This window comes from Melampsora larici-populina (assembly GCF_000204055.1).
Source record: "Melampsora larici-populina 98AG31 unplaced genomic scaffold MELLAscaffold_150, whole genome shotgun sequence".
Taxonomy (NCBI): domain Eukaryota; kingdom Fungi; phylum Basidiomycota; class Pucciniomycetes; order Pucciniales; family Melampsoraceae; genus Melampsora; species Melampsora laricis-populina.
The window spans coordinates 19,891-29,123 of record NW_006768913.1 but is presented as its reverse complement, the minus strand read 5'-3'; the positions used below and the strand labels follow the sequence as shown (position 1 = coordinate 29,123).

General features: G+C 40.2%; 3 protein-coding genes across 3 annotated transcripts in view; 2 read left to right on the top strand and 1 right to left on the bottom strand.

Moving 5' to 3' along the window:
- Positions 1-1,300: 1,300 nt before the first annotated feature.
- MELLADRAFT_114359 (uncharacterized protein) lies at positions 1,301-1,717 on the top strand (the record flags this gene model as incomplete). Its single annotated transcript, XM_007419255.1, has 3 exons — positions 1,301-1,491; positions 1,535-1,608; positions 1,668-1,717. The coding sequence occupies 3 exons, from the start codon at positions 1,301-1,303 to the stop codon at positions 1,715-1,717; spliced, it is 315 nt and encodes a 104-aa protein (XP_007419317.1).
- Positions 1,718-5,669: 3,952 nt separating this feature from the next.
- Positions 5,670-6,766, top strand: MELLADRAFT_79835 (uncharacterized protein; the record flags this gene model as incomplete). The annotated part of the gene is made up of 4 exons (XM_007419256.1): positions 5,670-6,201; positions 6,279-6,446; positions 6,510-6,659; positions 6,707-6,766. 3 exons carry the CDS (start codon positions 6,351-6,353, stop codon positions 6,764-6,766), a joined length of 306 nt encoding a protein of 101 aa, XP_007419318.1.
- Positions 6,767-8,344: 1,578 nt separating this feature from the next.
- Positions 8,345-9,233, bottom strand: part of MELLADRAFT_79834 (uncharacterized protein) — a gene marked incomplete at both ends in the record, with an annotated part of 2,509 nt that continues 1,620 nt past the window's right edge. Inside the window, one exon of the mRNA XM_007419250.1 lies at positions 8,345-9,190. Within this exon, the coding sequence (XP_007419312.1) occupies positions 8,700-9,190 (491 nt within the window). The remainder of the gene's footprint in view (positions 9,191-9,233) is intronic.

Here is a 9,233-nt window from a genome sequence, read left to right as displayed (position 1 = left end):
CGGTTGGATTGCCCCAGGTGTGACGCTTCCAGACTTCACCGGCTTCAATCGGCTCAGCTGGTTTTAGATCAAGCGATTATTGAGTTCCTTCAAAATGGTCGGAATATGTGGGTTAACCTCTTGATCGATATCCTACAATTGACGAACACTGACACTTGAATTGTTCTCATTAGTCTCATGTCCTTTGGATCTTGTGCTCGCAATATGAACAATTTCTTTTTTATTTCATTTCTGGTTGTCTCATTCAACTCTTGATCGAACCCAGTCATTGTTTCACGACCCCAGTCTGCATGTGTCCCTTTCTTATGTACCGAATCTTTATGGTCATCTGTTGAATGTTTTTGTTTTCCATCCTGCCTGTTGTTCTACTGTTCCTCGAGTTAGCAATCACATATCACTGTGTTTAAATAGTCACTACTTGATTGCCAGTAAAAGGTTGGCTGTCAGCCTGCCCAGCATACATAGAAGTGCCTGATGCTTCTCAGAAGTGTTCTAATCAAGCGCTTCCTAATCATCTCTTACTTCAGTTCTACTGCGAGGAAGTTATGAGTACGTCAATGAGCTGGCCAAATATGTACCACACAGGGTGGACTTCAATCGACATAAATCCACATCTAATAAATCTTTCATATGATGCATAACCAAATGACTTTTCAATCCAATTCAAGGAACCCCGTTTAAAACTGAAATGATCCTGGGTATCATCCGCGATCAATCTCTGCCTGCACCTAAAGATGCTGGCACTTGTGCATCAGTGACAGTTCAATCCCCAATCTAAGGCGGAAGGAAGGGAAAGCTGGTACGTGTTTGTGTACATAGTCTGTGATTGTTTGTTATGGTAAAAAGGCATTAGTTGTCAAGTGTATCACAAATTCAAGCTGTGTCTGGTTTTGACATACGACATGGGTTCATAAAACAAAGATTAAGTTGATTTACAAACTCTGGTATTATGAATGGATTTTCAACCTAACAGTTTATTTTCTGTGTTTAAATGATCTTATAAGGTCAGATCATGTGTTGAGATTGTATGTTGTGATTCAGAAAGGCAACCTCACAATGTTGATCATGGTTTAAAAAATCAATGTTGGTATCTTGAATCTTTTGAATGTTTTTGTGGTTTATTTAGCTATTTTCAAAAGAAGGCCAGTAAAATACTTATCAAATTAGTAAGGGCACATTCACTTAAGCACTCTTTTGTGACAAAGTGTGTTCTTGAATGTCCAGAAATCACATTCTGTGAAATGTGTTTGTTTTCTTAAATACAACTTCAACTCACATTGCCAGCCAGTGTGAAACCCATATGGGTAGTCAATCTAGTCAACTCAGTACATCATCAAATCCGAAGATTAAGATAAAAGTCTCCCTCGTACCTGATTTTGATTCTGTTACATCTGAAGACAATTATGATTTATGTGATGGACCACTGGAAGATCTAGATGTCCTTGACACAGAAGTTTTGAAAGACATCAGCATAGCAATGGTGACGCAAATGTGAGTTTTAAATTTTATTTTGCTTATTTTTACATTCACTAAGGGCCTTTATTTCTTTCTATTGCAAAGTGGAACCAGAAGACAAAGAACCTGTGGAGACCAGAAAGGCCAAACCTAGTGAGTTCAAAATTCAGGTCTATCTGCTGTTAAAATTTGCTGATGCATTCCTTGCTCAGAAGGCCAAAAGAATCCACCAAAGAAACTGTTAGATCCTATTGAAGCTTAAGCCAAGTGCAAGGCTGCAGCAGCCAAGAAGTGCACCTCTGTGAAGAAGTTGAAGATATGGTATACATGTTCTGTCATGTTCTATTCTTCCTCTATTGATTCATTTCAAAGATCAATTTCCTTGACTCTTGTTAATTTCCTTTGTATTTATTTCAAATTTCATGTCTCTCCTTGAAATATTTTTGGTTTATTTCTATGTCTTGGTATTCTTTTTTATTTATCTATCTCTCTTGCCTGGTATCATTTTTCTTTTTTGTTTCCCTTCACTATTCATAATTCTTATTTATTTATTTATTTTTGCGCTTCTCAATCTTTTGTTGTGGTAGTTATTTGTTTTGTTTCTTTTGGTATTGATGCTTCTTTGTGAATCATCAAAATTCATTCAAAGTTGAAAAAATGAGTTGGTGTAAGAGATACAGTTCAAAAATACAAATACACAAGACCTGGACTTTTGCACCAGATTTCCTTACACTGGATCAACTGGTGTAAAAGATACAATGTAAAATAATTACACATCACCTCACATAATTACACACAATATAAGTACCATGTGTAAAATTAAACATCAGGGGGGTTTGATATGATTCTTACACCAGAAGTTCTTTACACCAAAACATTTGGTGTATATGAGTTGGTGTAAACGTCTTCTGACCCATACATAATTTGTTGATTCTGTTTGCATTTGTAAATCTTGTTGGAATCCATTTGTCATTGTCAATGGGAACTGGCCAAATTGGGCGGCGGGCACTGCAGCCATGATATGGGCTCAACTCAACTCAATCCAGATAGGAGGTAGATCCTATGTTTGTTCACAGATGGCTCAAGCAGGAAAGCATCATCAGTGGTTGGTTGATGTGAATGCAGCATAATGTATTTCTTAACCTAATGAAAATCACTTTATCCATTGTGAGTAACACAGAACCAGACCATGTATATTGCACAGTCAAGGCAACTAAAAGTAAGTTGGAGAATTAGGAAAGGCTGTTAGAGTTTTGCTGCTGGCAGCAAGCAACAGCAATGGAATAGTGCAGGGCAGGGTATGTATGCCACACTGCTTGTGAGCTCTGATTGTGGCAAGATCCAGGATTGGGAGGAATGATGATGACTTGAAGCAGAGGTAATGACACATAATCTTTCAGTGGGGTCAAAATCTCCATGCCCCAAGCCTAACCCCCAGCCCCCAATCTCCTAAAAGTGTCAATATCAGAGTACAACAAGTATCACTTTGTCTAATTGACAGATACTCATTTTTCACTGTCTTTGAATATATGGTTCTTTTTTGACTTGAAAGATATTAAGTATTCTAACTTTTTTGAAATACTTTGTCACTATTTCAGCTGTTCCTTGATTGGTTGCTTCACTTACAAATTTTCTAAACTTGTTTAACATTTTCAACAAATTTCACATTTTTTCTGTTGTAACCATCTGCTCTTGTGTCATGGATACCTCCTACAGTTCTTGAATATTCTGTGGGAGAATTTTGGTGCCACAGAAGTGCTTGTAACAATGAATCATTGATGTTAGCCCCAATAATACCTAAGATTTCCATAGAGCATTAGCCTTCTAAGTGTTTCAGTGACAGTTATAAAGTTTTGACGTCCTTGTTTTCCTCCAGTAACAAACTAGAGAAGACTATCAGAAGTGAAACCTATAGTAAAAAGCGAAATCCTGAGGGCACAGGTTTCTGTCAGACTAAAGCTTCACTGCTAGTCTTTGACAAGAAACAAGAACAGACCTGAGGGCACAGGTTTCTGTCAGACTAAAGCTTCACTGCTAGTCTTTGACGAGAAACAAGAACAGACCTGCGAGCTCAAATAACAACAAGAACACGCGTAAGGATGATGAGTAAGATTGAAAAACACAAATATGATTATTGATTCTTTTTGACCCACCTGAGGCAACGTTGGGCCAGTGCGTTGCTCTCACTGAGCAACGCAAGGCAACGTCGAGCAACGGCTATATACCCGCAACGCACCGGAACGCAACGGGTCAGACTGTTGCCCGGTGTGTTGCTGGTACGAGCCCGGGATTACTCGCGGTTGCGTTACGCTTCTCGACCCGCTGTGAGCAACGCAACCCCCGCAACCCCCGCAACGGCCAACCGGGCATGGCCCCTGCAGGGGCCCAGGGATATGTCAGATTCTCAGATACCCCTGGACCCTCCCCTGCTTTTACAAGCGATTTCCATCATACTTTGCTCTATCCCTCAAACACACGACCCACGACGCAATGGCCTCTTTCAGCTTACCTTTTTGATACTCAGCCTGCCCCATCGAGCACTTAAACTTGAAGATAATCGCAACCTCAAGCTCAACTCTGTCTTCCAACCGTTCATCCAGTTCCCTTCAATTGCTGATTTCAACTCTTGATTCCACTGTTACACAATTACCTTTTTACAATCTTCACTTAAATTTAATTGATCATTATCGTTTTCATTTTCCTTCCAGTTCTTGCTTTACTTTTCATTCTTATTTCAACTATTCACTCGTCTTATTCTCAACTGAAATGGATAGTAGTGATTATGGCAGCTCCCAATCTCAATCTCAAGCGTCGTCAACCATCGGAACCCCTCTCCGCAGCCCCATCAGACCACCAACACCCCGTCAGAGTCATCCAGGAATGCTGCAGCCGTCGTCTGATAGCCGAATCACAATTGCTCTCCCAAAAGCCAGCGGTCCCAAGCATCCTGCGTCAAAGAAGACAGTCTCAAAGCCGACAAAGGAAACACAACAAACAGGACCGAGTAAGAAGCGCAAAAAAAACGATTCAAAGTCTTGTCAGGTGAGCAACCATCAAATCATTACCACTCTCTCAATCGATTACAACATTAGCTAAGGTCTTTGAATATGATTGATTTGTATAGCCGCCTCAAGACGATGCACGCTCTGAATCCGAGATGAATCAGGACTCCGATGATGGCCTCAACAATTGTCAGAAAGCAAAACGAGCAAAGGTCCTGGAGGTAAACAACGAGGAAGGACCTGGTTACCCTCATTACAGAGAATACTTTGGAGAGCCTGATTACAAGAAGGACGAGGTAAGCAAACATATCATACATTTGTATCATACTTTTTAATGACTATCACTTACTTTTTTACAGCCTAAGGTTGGGAAGAAAATGAGTTATCCTTGTCTTTGGTGTGACATGATAGTCCGTGTCGTTCCGGACTCACTGAACAACCTCAAGATCCACCGTGATGGATACAACAAAGGGCGAAAACGATTTCCGTGTAAAGCTAGGCAAAAAGCAATCGACAGAGGTCTTGTCCTTCCTCCAACTTGTTTCGAACTCAAAGCTGCTGCTTCAGCTTCATCTGGACAGCAACAAGTTCCCGACTTTTTCAACAGCAAGCTCCCCTTCAAAAACAAGGTCCTCAACAAGATCCTGGCTGTATGGATCCTTGCGGAGGCCCTGCCTTGGAATCGTATTGTGGATTCTTTACTCAGATTGGCTTTTAGGTATGCTCGACGTGATGCAAAGGTGTTTGGACGCACATGGGTAGCCAGAGAAGCGGCTGGGATGTATGCTTCATTTCAAGATACCGTTTTGAATGAAATTAAAGTGAGTCGCACGTTTTTGACCGTTTAACCTTTCAAAAGTATGTATTATTGTTTTAAATCATCAGACTTACTTATATCTTGGCCTGCAGAACAACACCAGCAAATTTACGTTGATACACGATGGATGGACGACACATAACAACATACACGCTTTTTTAGGGGCTGCGGTAACCTTTATTGACAAGGATTGGAACTACCAGGTTTGGCATCTTACATTGCCTGGCATCACAAGGGCGTGTGGCTTGCGCAGCCCTTGGTGCATTTTATGAAAAAACATTCACTTCAATATAAGATAAGTTTTCTATTATCTATTATCAATATCAATAAGATACACTAATACTAACGTGTCTGTTTAACAAAATATTACATGCTTGCCCAGGTCACAGACTCTGGCTCAAACAACATCTCGATGGCGAACAAAATGCACACCCAATTCTTGTTGAGGAACAAATTCTCGACTCTGAAACCAAAGATATTTTACAAAATGAAGCATATACTTGGAATCCCAACACCGATTACGCTCGGTGCTTTTTGCACAAAGTGTCTTCAACCGTCAAAGGCGGTTTGGAAGAGCTAGGTCGAACAACTCCATCACGGGCCAAGGAGCAAGAAGATTTCCTCGGTGTATTTCCCTTCTCATCAACACTTCCGGTCATCGCCAAAGACGATGAAGATGAACAGAATGCTCCAATCATCATTGATGTCAAGGTGGATCACCATACTCCTGAAGAAGTGGACACCGATCATGACTCAGAAGGCGAAGTCATCATAGATGGCGCTCCAGACTATGATGAAGACAATCATATTCCAGAGGACGGTGTTGAAAGTACAATTGAGAATGTGGTTGAAAACTCCATTGGTAGTAAATACCACACAAGTGCTTCTCGAAAGCACGCAAATCGTCTGAATGGATTGATCAGCAAGGTAATGTAATGGTCTACTTCTCATGACCTTGTCTTCAGTAATTGATATCTTGGTTTTGATTTTTCATTATGTTGCAGGCCAATTTTGTATCTCGTCGAGTCGCTTGGTCTGCAGCTTGGAGGCGACACTTCTCACGAATAGCAAAAAGCATGAACCTTAAGCTTTTGCCCTTAACACCGGGTTACAACGCTACCCGTTGGAATTCTGAATTTGATTCACTTAAAAGGTTGGTACAGGCGCGTAAAGTAAGTTGCTTATCTTTCTTGATGGTATTATTATATCCTGACTGACTGTTTTCATAATTACAGGTGGTCAACAAGCTTTTAGCCGACGACCTTGACCTTCTCAAGGGTAAGAAACTACAAAAGGGCAGCCAAAAGCCGCGCGGTTACTTCCACGAGGTATTCTTCAGCCCAGACAACTGGAGTGCTCTTGAAGAGCTGACCACCGAACTTGCTGTGAGTTGGGACTTTCCGAGTTCTTGTATTACTTTGTTGAAAATTAGCTGACATTCATTTATGTACCAAGCCGTTTGTTTGAGTTCAAATCACTGCTTGGAAAATAGATTATCTATGTATAGTAAATCAAGGAGTTGATGTCATTGGCTGCAATTGACATAGATAAAGGCTCAACAATTAACTTGATTTCTTGACATGCTGGCCAGATAGTTTAATGCTGTATTTGAGAATGCAAATTTCCAGAATGGTGATTTGCAATATTGACATATGCTGGCTAAGCAGTGATATATAATATGCTTGTTCACAATAATCTCTTGCTAACATGATAAATCAATTACAACTGAGTAGGATGAGTGGTGTAAATATTAATGCACTCCTTTATATATTTGATGATCAAATTTTCAGAGATAGTCATTAAGGAGGTCAAGACATCTAAGCTGTACAATTGGCCTATTAGCACAGGACCCTGGAATGCGCCTACTGAGGCGTCTGCACCTGTGGCGCCTTAAACTTTCGAGCACGCACCTTATGAAACGGTGCGCACTTTCATCAGACCCGGACTCGAACCTCTGTGCTAGATCACGCTAGATCATCTAGATCAAAACTATCCCACCTTTTCCACACTCACAAAGTCAACTACAAGTTCCCAAAAAAAAATTGTGTATCAGAAGTGTCCATAGCACCATTTTTATCAACTTTTGACTTATATCAAAAGTTGAATTCACAAAGAGCACAGAGGTCAGATCACTCAGATCAGTCTGAGGACTCTCAGATCAATCTGCGCACTCTCAGATCAATCTGAGTGATCTCAGATCAATCTGCGCGCTCTCAGATTGATCTGATGAACGCGCTCAGATTGATCTGAGTGATCTCAGATCAGTATCCAAACTCCTCTCAAACTGACAAGTCACTCAGATCAATCTAGATAATCTCTCACCAGACAAAACATTCAGATCAATCTGAGAGCACTCTCTCTGATCTTGCTAATTCGCTAAGATCAATCTGGACACTTTCAACTCAACACCAAATACGCCTGAATTGCAACAATCCTTACCACTCGTGGATCATCTACTAAACAATACCACTCCAAACGAGCACATTCCTAACAAATTTAAGTGGTACAATTGTTATAACGCTTATTACTCAAGATGGATTCCAAATAGATAGCTAGATAGCTACACTCAACCTGGGCGGGTGCCCAGCAAGTTTAAGTAGTGTCCTATAAAGTCCTATACCAACTCGTACCTACAAATGTCAAGGAAATCTTTACTGAGCAGCCAATTTAATAAGTAAGCATATCAACACGCTGTCCAGTATTTCAATTCCACTTAGAAAAGCGAGGTCGACTGTCTTGCTTTCTGAACCTTTCAACATATGTACTTACAATTTGAATTCTCTTTCTTGTTAATCGAATGAGTTGATACAGTATTAATCGCAACCGTCAATTAAGCATTAAACCATCAATTGAGATTGCCAAATCAAGAAAGAGAAACAGCGCTAATTTTTACTCAATTCAGTGTTCAGACTGGTCCCGCTGTTATGATTTAATTGGAGAAACCAATTTGATTCGATTCCATTTGTATCATATCCTATTGCATCATGTACTTAAACGCACAACTTGTAGGTATATCTTGAGTGTCTCAGTCGGTTCAATCAATCGATTTTTGATCAAATTGATGTGAGTTGGATCAAATGGCAAGATCAATTGACACAACAAATGAAAGAGTAAAAAAATATGAAGGGAAAAGAACTCAGACAACTCCTACTAAACTATGCAATTTAGATCAACTTGAATGAACCTTTATAGATCACAACCTCTATTCAATAACTGAGTAATCTTTTCAATAAATCTTTGAATCAAAAAACTTGATTCAGGTAAGACAGAGCGACTAGGTTTTTGAAATATGTAACGCAATACACTTCAAGTCGATCAAAAATTGGGGTGTGATAAAAAAGACATTGGGGTGTGATAAAAAAGACAACTGAGCACTATTTAAGATTGTCTCACAACGTAATCACAGTCATTGATTGTGTAAAGTATCAAGCATCGGAGTCGGATTCAGGCTCAGAATCTGATAAGTCATGGGTTGGATCTTCTTCCTCTTCTTCGGACTCTTCCGTAGATTCTTCTTCTTCTTCACTATTGACACGAGTCTCCTTGGCCGATTTTTTGGATGACAGCTTCTTCGATGATTTCTTGGACGATTTCATGGTCTTGACGGATTTTGACTGACTTGTTTGAGCGTGGCTTTGACCCGAGGTTGTTTGAGTATGATCAGAATCACCGATTGGTTGATTTTGAGTGCCTTGAGTGATCGTAGGAGAGGCCGCTGAGGTTTGGGAAGCAATTTGAGATTTCTTTTGTTTGCTGGGTTTTTTTTTCGTAGTCTTTTGTTTTGGTGGTAATTCAGAAGGTGGAATTTTTTCAATAAAAAAGTGTCCTTCTTTGATGTCGCTTAGCCATCTCTTCTTTTGTGAATCATCACAGCAGCGGAAGCCTGATTCCAGTTCTTCCGGTAACAGAGAACTAGCTGTTCGAGACAGTACAAGTCGGATAGGCCAACCTTTGTCGCG